This window comes from Talpa occidentalis, unplaced genomic scaffold (genome assembly GCF_014898055.3).
Source record: "Talpa occidentalis isolate TD23 unplaced genomic scaffold, MPIMG_talOcc4v2.1 talOcc4.2, whole genome shotgun sequence".
NCBI classification, from domain to species: domain Eukaryota; kingdom Metazoa; phylum Chordata; class Mammalia; order Eulipotyphla; family Talpidae; genus Talpa; species Talpa occidentalis.
In genome coordinates this window covers 18,678,938-18,697,810 of record NW_023602073.1, presented here as the reverse complement: position 1 = coordinate 18,697,810, position 18,873 = coordinate 18,678,938, and the positions used below count along the sequence as shown (strand labels likewise).

General features: G+C 41.7%; 1 protein-coding gene across 13 annotated transcripts in view; it reads left to right on the top strand.

Annotated features, from left to right (window-relative positions):
• The window catches only part of LOC119251825 (testis expressed protein 56-like), an 84,540-nt gene that overhangs the window by 46,081 nt on the left and 19,586 nt on the right, over nucleotides 1-18,873 (top strand). For 9 of the 13 annotated variants that reach the window (XM_054698018.1, XM_054698024.1, XM_054698022.1 and 6 more), the window contains one exon: nucleotides 2,928-6,358. In XM_054698018.1, coding sequence (XP_054553993.1) covers nucleotides 3,487-4,614 — 1,128 coding nt within the window. In that variant the 5' untranslated portion in view covers nucleotides 2,928-3,486 and the 3' untranslated portion in view covers nucleotides 4,615-6,358. Of the gene's footprint in view, nucleotides 1-2,927; nucleotides 6,359-8,720; nucleotides 8,832-10,104; nucleotides 10,289-18,632; nucleotides 18,856-18,873 lie in introns of those variants that run through there. The other 4 variants (XM_037519117.2, XM_054698025.1, XM_054698026.1 and 1 more) reach the window with 3 other exon arrangements.

Here is an 18,873-nt window from a genome sequence, read left to right as displayed (position 1 = left end):
AATACAGAGGTGTAGATTCACATCTCTTCAGATGTATGTTACCACACCACCCCCACCTCAGGGCACCCATTGTCCACCACCACAGTCCATTGGGTCTCCCCCCACTCTGGTAGGCTACATTCTGTCAAATTTCTGCTTGCTTTGTTTCTTTATTTTCTTTATTTTTTTAAAGATTTATTTTTATTTATACAAGAGCTGGGGTATAGGCCAGAGTCATGGGAGGGTGAGAGGACTCACCAGAGTCAGAGCAGGGAGCAGAACAGGCAGATGGACCGAAAGCACTGCTGAGGGGAGCAGCAGGCGAGACAGGAGAGGTCTACGTCACCATGTGGGATTCTCCCTGGCCAGCCGGGAACCGAACCGGCATTGCAGAGGCTGCAGACAGCTTCACGGCACTGTGCTCAACCTGCTGTGCCACCGGGGAGGTCCCTGTTTCTTTATTTTCATATGATTGATTTTGCTTAGTATCATATACCTTCCATTTCCCTTCATGTCGTCACAAATGTCAAGAATTCATCTTTCTTTTTCATAGCTGAGTTGTATTCCATTGTGTATATGTACCACCACATCTTTATCCACACCTGTGTCTCTGACACAGGTAGTGTCCATAACTTGGCAATTATAAATAGCCTCACCATTATCTCTCTCCTTTTATTCAACTATTCTTTTGCGAACCAGAAATATCTGTTGATCTTCTTTAGGCAAAGCATACCAATAGCAAGATAGAAAGGAGACTGAGTGGGAAATAATCACTAAAATTGCAATTTCAGACTTGGATTTGAATTTAAGGTGAATGAGAGAATGTCCAGGTTGAAGGTCAGGATTTGAAGTTTATATCTTTGCTCTACTTCCAGCTACTCCTTCCTTGTGTTGCCAGGATTATACCAACCCAGGGAGAACCGGACATTTCCCCTGAGGATTATAAGCCACCTTCATTGTTTGCAATTTGGAGTCATACTGTCCATCTGCCACTCCAGAAACTTGTTGGGGAAGTTGATAACTGGAGTGATTTGCAGAATGGGGTGGAGCCTGCCCTCTGAGTTCATACTTAAATGAAGGACAAAGGTACATGATAGCTACCTGAGTCCATGAATTTACAAAGCAAATAGAAGCTGCTGGAGTGATCACAGAGTGATTAACACACTGTGTATCGTACATGTAGGAAGGTATGTATTAGGATAATGATTTTAAAGCATTATGGCAAATTTGGCCATTTGTATTCTGATTAATCTCTAATCCCTGAATCCACATAATTGTGAATCAGGCCCAATATCCAGGTTACATAAAAATCATCAAGAAAAAGATAAGCAACTTAATACACCTGATAACTATTATAGACCCGCAATTCACAACATGAAATAAAAATCACCCACAAACATGAAAGATGTTTATGCATTCTGGTGAAAGACAAATCAAGGAGATATTTATTTGTAGGTCATCGTACTGGTCAAATTTTTATTTCATTTTTTTTCTCTTAGTATCTATTTTTAATTAATAGTTTATTTTATATAATTCTTACATCATTTTCCATTTTTGCACAATGTATGCATTATCATTTTGGTTTATAGTCCCCATACAATTGCACCCCCCACCCCCTTATTTTGACCCTAGTCCTTCCTCTTTCCTTCCCTCCCCTCTCCCCCTCCGTGGTATGTCTCTGGTTTATAGTTCCTTGTTGATTTTGATTTTTACTTTGTATTAGTCTTTTTCCTCGTCCCTTATTTAGGTTTTCTAAATTCCTGCTATGAGTGAGACCATCCAGTATTTATTTATTTATGCATACAGGAGCTGGGGTACGGGCCAGAGGTGTGAAGGGTGAGAGGATTCACCAGAGACAGAGTGGGGAACAGAACAGGCAGATTGACTGAAGTACACTGATGAGGGGAGCAGCGGGCGAGATAGGAGAGGTCTGCTGCGCCATGTGCGCAGCTCCCTGGGTGGGCAGGGATTGAACTCATGCTGTAGAGGCTGGCGATAGCTTGACAGCGCTATCATCAACCCCTGCGCCACCAGGGAGGCCCAAGAATGTTTTGATGAAGGAAGCAATGGATTGAATTACAGGGTGGCCCAGCTCTGCTGCACCTCCCCCTGCAGTGACCCTTAGGGCTAATGGCTTGCGCCACGGTCCCTAGGTCCGGCTGGGCAACCAGCGCGCAGGCAGAGAACAGCAAAACCCCCTGAAGATATACTTGCTGCACCTCCTCCTGCAGTGACCTCTAGGAATCCCTAGGTCCGGCTGGGCAACCAGCGCGCAGGAGGAGAACAGCAAAAAACCGCCTGAAGACATAGATAAGACGGAAGCCTGTTGAAAGATAACGACCACCAGAAGCCACTACAGGAATGCTGTCCGCTGGGAAACTTATCTCACCTTCTCTGGACCCACAAACTTTATTCTAATACAACTGTCTCTCTAAAATCTTTTCTCTTTCTCTGTTTAAAAGGTCATTGGTTTGCCGATTAAAAAAGAACATACAAAATCTAATAACTAGGCTGATTCAAATGAAACGTTACTAAACTCTGTGTATTAATAGAACTGCTAGCTTAATAATTTCTCTGTTGTATACTTAGCCTTGTTAGTATTAATCTAAATGATAAAAATATTACATTGTGAAAAGTAAAATTCACCTGTGTTAATTAATAGTAATAGTGAGTAGTTAAAACAAAAAGTAATCATATAAAACAAAAAGAAAAATTAATAGCCTAACTACTTAGGAATGCGCCTGGGTCCAGATGTAAATCACTGCCCTGTCAATGATAAGCTAAACCTATAAGCAAGCTGATTTCTTCACTGATGTTCGCCATTCCTATGCTTTTAGAAAACATATATATACTGGTCACCAACTCAAATAAAATTACACTCAGATTTTCACTCTTGAAGTGTGTCTGTTTGTCATTTCTTTAACCGAATCCCTGACCACCCTGCGCAGTCTCTCAACCCTGAGACGGCCTCATCGTCTACTGCTGTGCTGGTCCGCGGCAGGTGGCGCCTGAACGTGGGGCCCGAATTCAAATATTGCTGAGTTTTTCCACCCAAAGGAGAGGTGAGTAACGAAGAGATTGCGCTTGGGTAAGCTATCTCCCTTCTTGTGTGTGAGTGTGAATGTGATTCCCTTAAAAATACCCTCTTTTAAAAGTCAGGGATAGGATCCTCACTGAAGCGTCCGGAGCTTGCTGATAAAGGGTGATCAGTTTGAAATAGTGAGAAGTTTTTCTAAGAGTGAATGCTCGTGGTGCTGTGTGTGTGTGAGAGTGCATGAATACGGCTCCACGGCCTCGTAGCTACGGAGTCTGAGTGGGCTGCACCCGCGATTCCCGTGGAGGAAGTCATATGGCATAACGGTCATCTGCTCTTCGGAGTAGCCTGGTCCGGGACTTATACGGACAGACCTTAGCTAAGACGCCTCCGCAAGTTCCCGCGAGGGACACGGGCCGGACAGCACAGTTGAAAGAAATCTCTGCTTGAGTGAACGAAAGCACCACGAGACCATGGGTCAACAGCAGACCAAAAATAGAGATCTTTTTCTATCTATATTAAAAAATATGATTGAAACACGAGGTATTAAGGTAAATAAAAAAGCTCTACTGCAACTTTATGAATTCATATTACGGGTATGCCCGTGGTTTCCAGAAGAAGGCAGTCTGTCACTGGAAACTTGGAAGAAAGTAGAAAAAGAAGTGAGAGAGTTTTATGGCCTTCATGGACCGTCTCAGGTTCCGAAACAGGCTTTGTCTTTGTGGGTACAAGTTAAAGATCTGCTGGTTGATGCCACTGACGCAGAATTGTGGGAAGGCCAACAGGATGAAGTTCAGGATAATCTTAAAAACAATAATGATCCAAACACGTCATTATTCGCTCAAGCCTCTGCTCCCGTATTGAAGGAATCCCTTTCCCAGTCAGAGGATGAGTTTAATGATCATGAATATACTGAAATGCTAGATAAATTGACTTTCAAAAATGATAAACCCTCCCGCCCAACCGCTAACCTTTTTCCAGTTGTTACCAAACCTACAATTGCATTAGATAATAATCCTAATCATATCAAGGCCCATCGAGGGCCGCTGGGTGGCATTCTAGGATCAGCAAGGGAGGCCAGTAAGACGGGAGATTTTTCATTTGCCTTTCCCGTGGCCGGACCTCCGACTTTGACTCGTGCTGATGACGATGGCCCTGCATGGGAGGCCATCCCTATAAAAACCCTAAAAGAATTACAGTTAGCTGTTCAGACAACAGGTCATAACTCCCCTTATACTTATCAAATTATTGACATGCTATCGGCCACTTGGATGACCCCTTATGATTGGCATAATCTTGCCAAGGCTGTACTTCCCTCGGGAATGTATGTATTATTTCGCATGGAATATGAGGACCAAGTACATGCCTTCTTTAAAAAATATGATGATGAGGTCAAGGCTGAGAAAATTTCCCTTTCTATGTTCATGGGAACAGACAAATATACTGAGGTACGCAGACAGACTGCCCTACCAAAAGATGTCTTAGTCAAAATTAATAAGTTGACTGGAAAAATCTTCCTTCACCTGAACATAAGCCTGCTAACCTTACTGATATACACCAATGCCAGGATGAAATGTACCAGGATTTTGTGGCCAGATTAAAAAATGCTCTGGATAAGGTTCTTCCATCTTCCAGAGTACAACATTTGTTGTTTAAACAACTTGCATGGAAAAATGCTAATTCCCTCTGTAAAGAACTAATTAGACCTGAAAAAAAAAAAAAATTCAAAAACTTATGGCTGTCTGTATCCCTAAATAACATCAAAGAGGACTCAGCTGACAGCCCCATATCAACAGAACAATTACCTAAACAGATAGGTCGTTTTTTTTTTGCCTGGCTGGAGGCAAAATGAAAGATGCAAAACAAAAGGTAAAAGAGAAAATAGCCTGCAGTATTAGAGAAAGTGATCAGGATTCTTGAAATAGTTAAATTGTTTTTCAAAAGCCAAAAGTCAATCTGACTCCCAATTATAAAACCATTCCAAAATCCAGCCCAAATTTCCAGCTCGGACTTGACTAAAATTGTTGAGATAAAAATAAAAACTCAAAAACAAATAAGAGATAATGTGACATGATCTTAAATGGAAAAAAAAAAAAAGCTCCAATCTTTTCCTGTTAATTATTTGGGGAAGAGGCTAGGTTCCCCCTGGTGAAGTTTTGCCATTTGTTTCTTTAAAAATAAATAAATAAATAAATAAATAAGGCATTTATAAATAATAGTATTCAAAGTTCATTCACAATTGTTAAAGTGATAAAAATGGTTAAATATGAGTGTATGAGACTATATGACTATAATATGACTAAAAGGTTTTTATTAAAATAGTATAAACCCACTGCAGTGGGCTGGTGGAGGCTGCCCTTGATCTCAACAAGCAGCTGCCTGAACTTTTTCTCCAGTGTTGGGATCACTGACAGGTCTCTACTACCTTCCTGCTGTGAAGGACTAAACTTTTCTATTATCCATCCACCTTAAATAACTATTTTGGTTCATTCTAAAAAAAAAAAAAAAAAAAGTTCCATTTCCCTGTGTTTCTCTGATTTTAAAGTCTAAATTGTCTTAGGTAAAACTGCTGAGTTACTTTTGACGTGCTAACAAACTATACAAAATGCTATTGGTTAAATAAAAGCTTTTAATTTTATTTATTGGACCTGTAAAAAATTAAGTTTCTTGTTAAAACAAACTAACCTGGTAAAACATAAAGTAATAATACAGACATTTTTGAGCTAAATTCTAAACCTCAAATTTTACAGGCAGACTGTAAAAATTTATCTCTTCTCCTGTTTTCAAGATAACAGTGTTCTTTTATGTTTTAAAATATGACCGTTCCCAGTGAGATAATGTGTTAACAACCTAAAGCCAAAAAATCATTTCTTAAAAATGTAAACTCCAAAAATATTTTCTTATCAAAAATAATTAGTAAAAACTGCCATGACTGCTGTGGTCTCCAGCCCAAAGTCTTTGGTAATAATTAAAATTAAACACTTATTCTGTGTACAGATTTTAACTGTTAACTCATTAAAAACCTCAGTATCTTCATACATATTGGTAAAATAATTGTGTTTCAAAATATATGCACATGGCCAAAATTTTAAATGTATATTAAAAAAAAAAAAAAATCTCTGTATCTGTTTGTCTTTCTTTGTGTTTGTTTTGTTTTTTACCTCCGGAGGACTAGTTATAAACGGCGCCTATATAAGTTCTAATAAAAACAAATTTTGAGATCATAATCCAAATTTTTAATATACAAGAGCTAGTTCAAATCTTATGATATAATTCAAAGCATATATCCTTAAAGTTATAGTGTTAAATATTAATAATCTACTCTGTGTAAATGTATCTTTAAAGTATTCTTTCCTTAACTAGAAATATATATATATATATATATACTTATATATGTAAATTTTTTGTCATATTAAAACCAAGCTATACTGTTTTTAAGTCAATTTTAAAAATCTGCAATGTTTTAAGTAGCATTTTGGGGTGGTGAACACACAAAGCACCTCCTTGTGTTCTGGAATACTGAAAGAAAACCAACATCATGATTTGTTGAAAGTTTTAGTGGTGTCTGAAGAAAAGAGGGAGAGCAATTGATAACTGCTAGTAAGTAAAATAAAAAGAAAAGGGAAAGTAGTTTTGTCTTAAAATTAAAATATCTGGTTGTGCCAGAATGTGGAAGAATAGAGAAAAAGCTAAAATTGAGGGTATGTAGTAAGTTGTAGAAGGTTTGAGGGGAAGTGAATTTTATTTGCCTTGATTTATAAAACCTGCAAATAATGGGTTTGAAAAGAAACAATGATATGTGTTGGAAATTTGACTGTATTGCATTATTTAATCAATTTATTCACATAATAAAAAAGATTAATACTAAAGCTTGCTTTCATGTGGCCACACAGGCCATTTCAGTAAAATTGTCAACACTGTAATACTAAACTAAGCCAGTATCTTCATAGAAATTTAATATTGTTGTTTCTGTTGTTTTTCTAATATTTATGGCAAAGCTTCCCGGAAATCTAAATTCAAGTACAAATTTGGTAGCCTGTCATTTGGCTGATGCAAGGAAATTTTGTGGAACCTCAGTAGAGCTCCTGAGACACTCCACAAGTTTTCTCCCTTTCCTCTGGGAAAAGCCGTTAGATAAATTTGTTCGATATGGTTTACCTAGTAAAGTAAAACTGGAAGGGAAGCATTGTCACTTGGGAAAATGGTAAAACTTTGGCATGTACAAAAATGTTAACATTGGTTTTCTAAAACAAAATCTTTCAATACCTAATATGTATGTAAATTGTCAATAATTATTGTTGCCTTGCAATATTATATACTTCAATGGTTTAATGTCTGCAGGACTTGTTTCTACACAAAATAAGAAAAAAAAGGCCTCAATTGATTCAAAATGATAAACTTTTGAGAGTAAAAATTTTCTACAAAGAACTGTATAGACTGTTGAAAATACACCTGATTTTTACTGTTTTGTTTGACATAACATTGAAAATGTTTTTACGTTTTGCCTTGATTCAACAAAATTTTCTTGTTTTGACTGACCAGACTCTACAGCAATGTTATATATATATTTTTTTTTTCTTTTTCTAGCAGAGCTAACCTTTTGTGTGGCTTTGAGTACAATTCTTCCAGGGAGTAACATAGAGCTAAACTAAAATGTGGAGAAACTACTGCTTTGTTCGTAGGGTTCCAGAGACCTCTGAAAATGATGAGGAAGCTTGCCTCCATTGGCAGGACTGAATAACCCGGTTCCCTGGACAGAAAGCTCTGTCATGAAGCCTGAACTCTTTCGTCTTTTCACTGCCTTTGATGATGTACACTTCAAACAACCTGGACAGGACACCGCTAAGATCCCAGTGCGTGCCTGCGTTGGATACCCCTTTGCTCTGCTCCTGGGAAATGCTTCATCCACACGTATCCAATCCCGTGGGAACTCTTATTCTGTCCAATGTTCCGGTTGTGTGGTTACTAATTGTATTACCCCCTCTCTTGCTCGTCTATATCCTGTGGTGGTCTTGCTCAAAAGACCCCCCTATGTTATGTTACCTGTTGATTTACATGATATGCCTTGGTATGATAATACTGCCATGCAAATCTTGGATGAGGTGCATGCTCTTCTTCGTCCTAAACGTTTTATTGTTGCTCTTATTCTTGGTATTGCTGCATTAATTTCCTTAGTTACCTCTTTAGCTGCTTCCTCTGTTGCTTTAATTCAGGAAGCTAAGACAGCTTCTTTTGTGAATGACCTTACCAAAAATGTGTCCATGGCGCTCTCTACACAGCGGGACATTGACTACAAGTTGGAAAGAAAGTTAAATGCTCTGGAAGAAATTGTTATTGCTATTGGCGATGAGGTTCAACTCCTCAAACAACTGTCTACTCGATGCCATGCTCAGTTTCGTTTCATTTGCGTTACGCCTCTGCGTTATAACTCTTCCTTACATTGGAATCTTACCAAACATCACCTATTGGGTATCTGGCGTAACAATGACCTTTCTCATGACCTCTCGTCTCTCCAATCTGAAATCTCTGCTGTCAGTAAATCTCATCTGGATACTTCAGTCTCTTCCTTTGCCCATTCTCTAGCTTCTACTCTCCAATCTTTGACTCCAACTCACTGGTATCATCTTGTTCTTTCCTTCATTGCTCTTTCCCTACTTGTCCTTCTCCTTTGTCTTTTAACTCCCCTCTGTGTCCGCTCACTTCACAGGTCGATCTACCGCCTTCAACGTGACATGTACGCCTACCAACTCCGTTTTAAAAAAAACAAAGGAGGACCTGCTGCACCTCCCCCTGCAGTGACCCTTAGGGCTAATGGCTTGCGCCACAGTCCCTAGGTCCGGCTGGGCAACCAGCGCGCAGGCGGAGAACAGCAAAACCCCCTGAAGATATACTTGCTGCACCTCCTCCTGCAGTGACCTCTAGGAATCCCTAGGTCCGGCTGGGCAACCAGCGCGCAGGAGGAGAACAGCAAAAAACCGCCTGAAGACATAGATAAGACGGAAGCCTGTTGAAAGATAACGACCACCAGAAGCCACTACAGGAATGCTGTCCGCGGAAACTTATCTCACCTTCTCTAGACCCACAAACTTTATTCTAATACAACTGTCTCTCTAAAATCTTTTCTCTTTCTCTGTTTAAAAGGTCATTGGTTTGCCGATTAAAAAAGAACATACAAAATCTAATAACTAGGCTGATTCAAATGAAACGTTACTAAACTCTGTGTATTAATAGAACTGCTAGCTTAATAATTTCTCTGTTGTATACTTAGCCTTGTTAGTATTAATCTAAATGATAAAAATATTACATTGTGAAAAGTAAAATTCACCTGTGTTAATTAATAGTAATAGTGAGTAGTTAAAACAAAAAGTAATCATATAAAACAAAAAGAAAAATTAATAGCCTAACTACTTAGGAATGCGCCTGGGTCCAGATGTAAATCACTGCCCTGTCAATGATAAGCTAAACCTATAAGCAAGCTGATTTCTTCACTGATGTTCGCCATTCCTATGCTTTTAGAAAACATATATATACTGGTCACCAACTCAAATAAAATTACACTCAGATTTTCACTCTTGAAGTGTGTCTGTTTGTCATTTCTTTAACCGAATCCCTGACCACCCTGCGCAGTCTCTCAACCCTGAGACGGCCTCATCGTCTACTGCTGTGCTGGTCCGCGGCACAGCTCTTTGTCTCATTGCAGATGGGCAACTTGGGGGGGGGTCACTGAGGCCAAGATGTAGCAGTGGATGTGACGCAAACGCACAGTGTGGTTAACGTCCTCGAAGATAAAATAACCGTACCATCACTTGCCATTAGTTTACAAATCATGCACAAACTACACAAATTACCTTCAGTATTTATAACGGGGACTGGCACATCTGTTTATTCATTTGCTTGTTCATTCATTCCTTTGCTGTGCCCCTATTTGCTGTCAAGGATCAGGCTAAGGTGAAAATGTCCCTCAGTAATATTGTTGGAATGAAGGAATATTAACATTAAATAGCAGTTCTCAAATGGCATAAACATTCTCTCTCAAGGTAACACCAATGTGGATGTGGGCAGAAACGCTGAATTGCTTATTCTATTCCTAGGTGAGGATCCTGAACTCTCTGGATTAGAAAGAGTCTTAAAAAGACATGAGTATCCAAAGGAGATTAACCTGAGCCCAAAGCCGAGCAGTATGCCCCTGTGGCAGAGAAACATCATGAACACTGCAAACCGGAGTAAATGCCAGAAGAGCACCCCCAATACTCCAATGTCGGCGATCGTCGTCAGGTAGGTGACCAGCTTTTGTCCTATACATACTTTAGGAGATCACGGATTCTTCATGCCTTCGCCAAAAATTGTGGTCTTTGAGATACATGTGGTCTTTGAGGTACATGTGGTTTTGGGGTACAGGGCAGCCTGGAAACCAGCACTGCTCTCTGTCAAAGCCCGTGAGCCCCATTTTCACACCACTGAGCATCTGGAGGAGCCCTTACTGGGAGAGAACTGGGGACAGGAGCAGTTGTGTGGGCTCTCCATGGGCAGCTGCGTTCTAGGTGAGTGAGCAGAGATCTGGGGGGATGAGGAGTGTCCTGGGAGAGGGACCTGACCACTGGGCACTGGGGCTTTTATGCTTCAGGATTCAGGAGGCACCCCCCACCCCAGCATGCCCAGGGCCTAGGTTAACGAGCACGAGTGGGTAATTTGGGCATTATCCCGCGACTGTTAGGTTGTACACTGAGAGAAATGGGAGGTGTTGCAAGAAGGCGGCAACAAGGTCTGGCTTGAACCCTATGCAGCAGGGGTGGCCAGAGGAGAGGTGTGGCCCTGGGACCAAGTACTAACAGCGGTGATGTGGAATTGGCTGGACTTGGCTTTCAAAGTTACAAGCTTATGTTCCCTGGCAAATTACGTTTGCTTGATTGATCCACTCATCTGTTTTGAGGCACTTAAGTTGTTCCCATGTCTTGGCTATTGCAAATGTAACAGGGTGGTCCCAAGAAAAGGTGAGGTTCCAGGTTCCCTGCCCCACCCAGGTAGGGTGGAGCTAAGCAGGGAGGAAAAGCTGGAGAGGAGACTGGAGAAGGGAGGAGGAAGGATGGAGAGTAAGGAAACCTGGAGGAGGCACCTGGAGCAGACGTGTGAAGAAGCTGCACTTGCTTCCTGGTCCTGGCCTGGTTGGAACAGATGTGGGTGAGAGACCCGTGGGGAGGTTAACAATGGCAGCTTTTATCTTGGCTTTGAGTTTGTTCTTTTCCTCCCAGACTTGTCTGACTGTTTCTCACCCTTTTCTATGGGTCCCCGACGGAAAGTGCTTTAGACTTAGGGCAACTTTCCGGCCTTCCTCAGGGCCAACCCTGTTTGGCTGGACATTTACCCATGAGGGAATGGGTAACTGGGTGCTTGATTTGGAAACTGTATTGTCTTTTCTGTATTGCACACTAATTGCATTAAAAGTTCCTTTCTATTAAAGTTCTTATGTTTTGTCTTGATGCAGCGGACGGTAGAACCTTTTTAGAGCAGGCAGGTTTGGAGGTTCTGGGGTGTCCCTCTTCCTGCCCTGTACCAGAAATAGTGCTGCAATAAATAGGTGTGAAGATTTCCTTTCAAATTAGTGTTTTTGTGTTCTTTGAGCAGATTCCTTGAGTAGAATTGCTGGATCATATGGTAGATCCATTTTTAGTGTCTTGAGGAACCCGCCGCTCTCCTTCCCATAGGGACTGGACCCCCATCTACACTCCCACCAACAGTATCTGGGGTGGGGTCCTTCTCCACATCCTCACCAGCACTTTTTTCTGGCCTTTCCTATTTGGGCCATTCTCAAGGGTGCAAGATGGTATCTCACTATGGTTTTGATTTGCATTTTCCTGAGGGTGAGTAACAAAATTTTTTCTTGTGCCTGTTGGCCATCTGTGTCTTCTTTGGAGAAGTTCTTATTTAGCTCTTCTGCCCATTTTTTGATTCAATCATTTCTTTTTTCTTTTTTTTTTAAAGATTTATTTATTTATGCATACAAGAACTGGGGTGTAAGCCAGAGGTGTGGGGGTAGGAGGAAAAGGACAAAGAGACATAGTGGGGGGCAGAACAGGCAGATCGACCAAAATACACTGCTGAGGGGAGCAGCGGGCAAGACAGGAGAGGTCTGCTGCATCAGGGTAGCTTCCTGGCTGGCCAGGGATCGAACTTGTGCTGCAATGGCTGGAGATAGCTTCATAGCACTGTCTTTAACCCCTGTGCCGCCAGGAAGGCCCCCAACCATTGTTTTCTTTTTGTTGAGTTAAGTGAACTCTTTGTATATCTTTAATATCAGTCTCTTGTCAGATGCGTGGTGTGAAAATATTTTCTCTGATTCAGTAGGGTGTCTGTTTGGCTACTTCTCTTTCACTGTACAGAAGCTTTTTCTGTTTGCTGTAGTTCCAGTTGTTTATATTCCCCTTTTTTGCTTTTTAATGCATATTATTTTCCTGATTTCCTTTAGTTCTTTGTTCATGTTTTCCTTTAGTTCTCCTGCATATATTTGATAATTGTTTTAAAGTCTTTGTTTAGTAAATATGGGCCTATTTCAGGGGATTTTGGTTTATTTTATTTGTATCTTTTACATCATTGTGTAGTCCCCATAAAATGCCCACCACCAGTTCACCCGTGAACCATCACCAAAGTCCCTTGTGCTCTTCTTTCCCCTGTTTTGATCTCTTTTCCTCCCCCTCCTTCACAGAATGTCTCTAATTTATGGTTGTCTGTTAATTTTTTAAATTATTATTTTTTCCTGATCTCTTATTTGTTAACTTTATAGTCCTCCTATAAGTGAAACCATCCAATATTTTTCTTTTTCCTTCTGGCTTATTTCACTGAGCATCGTCCCTTCCAGCTCCATCCATGTTGCTGCAAATGGCATGAGTTTATCTTTTTTGATTGCTGAGTAATATTCCATTGTGTAAGTAGAACACATCTTCTTGATCTAGTCATCTATTTTTAGGCATTTGGGTTGTTTCCATAGCTTACCTATTGTAAATAGTGCTACAGTAAACATAGGAGTACAGGCATCTTTTTGAATTAATGTTTTTGTGTCCTTTGGGTAGATCCCTAGGAGTGGAATTGCTGGATCATATGGAAGCTTCATTTTTAGTACTTTGAGGAACCTCCACACAGCTTACCATAGTGGTTGGACCAGTCTGCACTCCCACCAGGAGAGTTCCTTTTTCTCCACATCCTTGCCAATATTTGTTGCTTCCTATTTTTATAATATGTGCCATTCTGACTGGTGTAAGGTGGTGTCTCATTGTAGTTTTGATTTGCATTTCCCTGATTGCAAGTGATGTTGAACATTTTTTCATATGCCTGTTGGCCATTCGCATTTCCTCTTTGGAGAAGTGTCTTTTTAGCTCATCTGCCCTTTTTTTTGACTGGATTGTTTGTTTTGTTGTGTGAGCTCTTTGTAGATTTTTGTGATCAGTCCCTTATCAGTTGTATTGTGTGCAAAAAACTTTATCCCAGGGATTTTGTTTTTCAAATTAACGTTCAAAAATGTTTCTGTTTCTTCCTATGCTTCGATCTTTTGCTGAAAATAGAGCATTTAAAAAATCAGCCGCCCATTTTTTTTTTTAAAGATTTATTTATTTATTTATTTATACAAGCACTGGGTACAGTCAGAAGCGCGGGAGGGTGAGAGAATTCACCAGAGCCAGAGCGGGGAGCAGAGCAGGCAGAAGGACCCGAAGCACACTGCTGAGGGGAGCAGCAGGCAGCAGGAGAGGTCTGTGCGCCATGCGGGACCCTCCTCCAGTGGCTGGGAAGCAGCCAGGATTCAAACCGGCACTGCAGAGGCTGCGGGCAGCTTCACAACCCAGCGCTCAACTGCTGCGCCACCGGGGAGGCTCCAGCCACCCATTTTTTGACTGGATTATTTTCTTTGTTTTTATTGTGTCTCATCAGCTCTTTGCAGATTTTTGTGATCAGTCCTTAATCATTAGTGCTGTGTGCAAAAATTTTCTCTTTGTTTTGGTTATTGTCTCTTTTGCTGTGCAGAAGCTCTTTAAGTTGATGTAGTCCCAGCTGTTTATCTTTGCCTTCACTATCACTGCTTTGGGTGATGTGTCTGTAAAGATGTCTTTGAGGTGTATGTCATGTAGTGTTTTGCCTAATTTCCTTCTATATATTTTATGGTTTCAGGTCTTATGTCTAGCTAAGCTATAGAAACAACCCAAATGCCCAAAAAGAGATGACTGGATCAAGAAGATGTGGTACATATATACAATGGAATATTACTCAGCAATTAAAAAAGATAAACACATACAGTTTGCAGCAACATGGATGGAGCTAGAAGGGATCATGTTCAGAGAAATAAGTCAGAAAGAAAAAGAAAAATACCAGATAGTCTCACTCATAGCAAGAATTTAGAAAACCTAAATAAGGGACCAGGAAAAAGACTAATTAATACAAAGTAAAAATCAAAATTAACAAGCAACTATAAACCAGAGACATACTACGGAGGAGGGGGGGATGGGGAGAGGAAGGATTAGGGTCAAAATAAGGGGGGGTGCAATTGTATGGGGAATATAACCAAAATGAAAATTCATACATTGTGCAAAAATGAAAAATGATGTAAGAATTATATAAAATAAAATATTTTAAAAATTTAAAAATTAAAAAAAATAAATCAGCCACCTCGGGGCCTCCCTGGTGGCGCACGGGGTTAAGATCCAACCTGTGAAGCTATCTGCAGCCACTGCAGTGCAAGTTTGAGCCCCGGCCAGGAAGATACCCACATGGCACAGCAGTCCTCTCCTGACTCACCCGCTGCTCCTCTCAGCAGTGTATTTCAGTCGATCTGCCTGTTCTGTTCCCCACGCTGTGTCTGGTGAATCCTGTCACCGACCCCGCCCCACACCTCTGGCCTGTACCCCAGTTCTTGCATGCATAAATAAATAAATCTTTAAAAAAATAATAAAGAAAGAAAAAATCATCCACCTCTCCCAGTATGTACAATGGTGGGTGGGACTTTCTCTAATTAGCAGGCAGCAGTCTGGCGATCAGCCTATTTGTCTCAGTTCTCTTCTGGGAATGCTTTCTAGCTGGACCTGTTTTACTTTCAGGTTGAAAAAATTTCCCCCCAGGTTGCTTTTAAATGTCTTAATTTCACAGTGTCCTTCCAGCTTCTTCCCGGGTCGTAAATGTCTCATGGTGTTCCTTCTGCTCATACTCTCTTGTTCTACATTTGTGGGTCTGCGGTCAGTGTGGATGTTCCTGTGTTTCATCGCTGCCTCTGCCTTCTGTGGTTTACAACCAGAGCCCAAATGATGCCAATGTTTCTCGTCTGGGCTTTGGCAGCAATCAGTCCTTCAGGGCAGAATGTTGCAAACAAGTTCAGCACTGTCTGACTTCTGTCCCAGTAAGGGAACTAGAACATAGGCCCATTGTTGTTCTAGCCTTGCAGAGGAGTGAGAGAGGGTAAAAATTCCAGGAACTTTCCTGGTTTGTTGGGGTTTTTTTGGCATAGAAGAACTGGGGTACAGGCCAAAGGTACGGGGGGTGATAGGATTCACCAGAGAAAGTGTGGGGAGCAGAATAGGTGGATTGACTGAAATACACTGCTGAGAGGAGCAGCAGGGAGACAGGAGAGGTCTGTTGCGCCATGTGAGTCAACTCCCTGGCTGGGGATCGAACTCAAGCCATTATCAGTGATAGCTCTGAGACTTAACCCCTAGGCCTCCAGGGAGGCCCTCCTATCATGTTTTATGTGATTTTTTTTTTTATTGGTCACTTGTTTGATGCAGATATTTGGTTTTGTTACAGAGGAGGGAGAGGGGCACCCCAGAACCCCGAAACCTGCCCATTCTAAATAAGTTCTGCCATCCACCACAACAAGACAAAACATACTCTAGTGTGTAAGACCCTTTAATGCAATGCATGTGCAATACAGAAAAGGGGAGGAATATAATTTCCAAATCAAGCACCAAAAGTTACCCATCCCTTTGTGGGTAAATGCTCAGCCAAACAGGGCTGGCCCAAAGCCAACCTCTGAGGCCTGAAAGCTGCCAGAAGTCTAAGGGAACTTAGAACTTCTGACCCATAGAAAAGGGTCAGAAACAGTCAGACAACTCTGGGAGGAAAAGAGAAATTCAAAATCAAGATAAACACTGCCATTGTTACCCTCCCCACGGGTCTCTCACCCATATCTATTTCAATCAGTCCAGGACCAAGAAGCAAGCGCCGCTTCTTCACATGTCTCTCTGCTCCACGTGCGTCCTCCAGGTCTCCTTCTGGCTCCATCCTGCTTCCTTCCTTCTCCAGCTTCCTCTCTTCCCTGCTCAGTTCTCCCTTACCTTGGGTGGGACAGGGGACCTGGAACCTCCCCCTCCCCTTTTCCTGGGGACCATCCTGTTAGCTTCCATAGTTTTTTATTGATGTTTCTGTAGAGGCATGAGTGCCTGAAACTTCCTACTTCACCATGTTGTTCACCTGTTTATTCAACTTTTCTCAATATTCGCTTCTGTTCCTCCTAGTGTTTAATTTCTTTTCTTTTCTTTTCTTTTTTTTTTAAGATTATATTTATTTATGTATACAAGAACTGGGGTACAGACCAGAGGTGCAGGGGGAGAGGTTAGAGGATTCACCAGAGACAGAGTGGGGAACAGAACAGGCAGACTGAGCAAAATACACTGCTGAGGGGAGCAGCAGGCGAGTCAGGGGAGGTCTGCTGCACCATGTGGGTAGTTCCCTGGCCGGGGATCAAACTCGTGCTCCAGTGGCTGCGGACAGCTTCATAGGTTGCATCTTAACCCCTTGCGCCACCAGGGAGGCCCCCGGTGTTTAATTTCTGTTGTTCAGCCTTCTCAATTCAGACTCCTCTTTTTTGGAAATCTGCTCAGGTCTGCTAGTGAATTTATTTATTTCTTGTTACAGATATTTATTTATTTATACAAGAACCGGGGTACAGGCCAGATGTGCGGGAGGGTGAGAGGATTCACCAGAGACAGAGTGGGGAATAGAACAGGCAGACTGATGAAATACACTGCTGAGGGGAGCAGCGGGAGAGACAGGAGAGGTCTGCTGCGCCATGTGGGTTTCTCCCTAGTCAGCGGGGATTGAACTCGTGCTGCAGAGGCTGCAGAGAGCTTCACGGTGCGGTGCTCAACCGGCTGCGCCACCAAGGAGGCCCTGTTAGTGAATTTAATTCCAGATTTTTAGTTTTAATATTTTTATTTGGTTCTTTTTGTAGTTTGTTTCTCTGCTGAGAATTTACATACTGAAGTGTTTACTCCACAAAGCAGTTTTTGTCACTGCAGTTACAAGAACTGCTTTGTGTGATGATTCCAACATTCTGGCCAGCTAAGGAGTGATATGTGTTGTCTTTCCTCACCTGAGTAAATACTATGTTGCATGGGTTCTGGTTTCTATTAAAATCATCAGGAGAATGCTGTTTTTGTTCTTAGCAAATAATCAACCAGGTTAGGTTCAGCCAGCAGCGCACTGGACCTGCCTCTGAGGAATAAGTCACATGCTCAGAACAGAGACCCCAGTGATTGTTACCTTATTTGCCACAATCTGAGAAACTCATTCCTGGGTAGTTACATCTCCCTATCTTGACACCCTCATGTAATCCTTCTGGTTTTAATATCAGCCAACTTAAGCAGTTGTTTTTCATATTTCGTCCAGTTTCGTTGTGATTAATGGGAGGGAAGGGGTCCCTGGTGACTTAGTGGAACCAGAACTGCACTGGTGCCCTGGACCCCTACTTGTAGCATGGTGGTAGCCACAGCGCTACCTTGTTTCTAAATACTGGTGGTGTGTTCTGAAGATAAAAATGTGATGAGCATTTGGCACTTGTAACACACAGTGGTGCTCAATGAATATTACCTACTCATGTATTTTCTATAAGATGAAAGATTTTGGATTAGCTTTTTTTTTAAGATTTATTTATATAGGCACACAAGAATTGAGGTATAGGTCAGAGGTGTGGGGAGTGAGAGGATTCACCAGAGACAGAGTGGGGAACAGAACAGGCAGACTGACTGAAATACACTGCTGAGGGGAGCAGTGGGCAAGACAGGAGCAGTCTGCTGCGCCATGTGGGTAGCTCCCTGGCTAGCCAGGGACTGAACTCATGCTACAGAGGCTGTAGATAGCTTCAAAGTGCTGTGCTTAACCCCTTGTGCCACCAGGGAAGCCCTGGAGTAGGATTCCTACAATAAAAGTATTAAGTATTAAGAAACTAAACAGAGGTTCATTGGGTTGGCTACATGGATGCTGATGCCTGAAAGGAAGGTTAAAAAGGGAGGAGGGTACTGAGCAGAGAACAGTATTCCATGCCAGTTCTGTGGCCACTGTAATTATACCCTTGTCCTCAGTGATTTGTGTATCTAGCAGTAATCAAAACTGAAAGTTACAAGATACTTAAGGTGGTTTATAGGTTGCACTTTCTTGAAATATCCCATTAAACAAGAATGAAGCCTATATAATTAAATAGGGATGTAATTACTGAGACTGAACCTTGCTTTCCAATGAAATAACCCAACTGTCCCCTCATGTCATCTTTTTAAATTACTGGGCCGGGGGGGGGGGTGGCGGAGATATGACACTAAAATTGTTATTTATTTTCTAGTAAGACTCTTCCTTCTCCTTGCTCCCTCACTAGATGGTTGAAAAAGAACATGCAACCTACTGAAGACATTGAGTCAGTGACCCAGAAGCTGTCGCAGTTCGGTCCCATTCAGTCAGTCACCCTCTGTGGACGGCAGAGTGCCATAGTGGTGTACAAGAACATAGTTTCAGCTTCTAATGCTGTGAACGCTTTCAAAAGCAGGGTTCCTGGCACAATGTTTCAGTGTTTCTGGAAACAGCCATTCATGTCAAGAGATGTAAGACTCCTATTATCA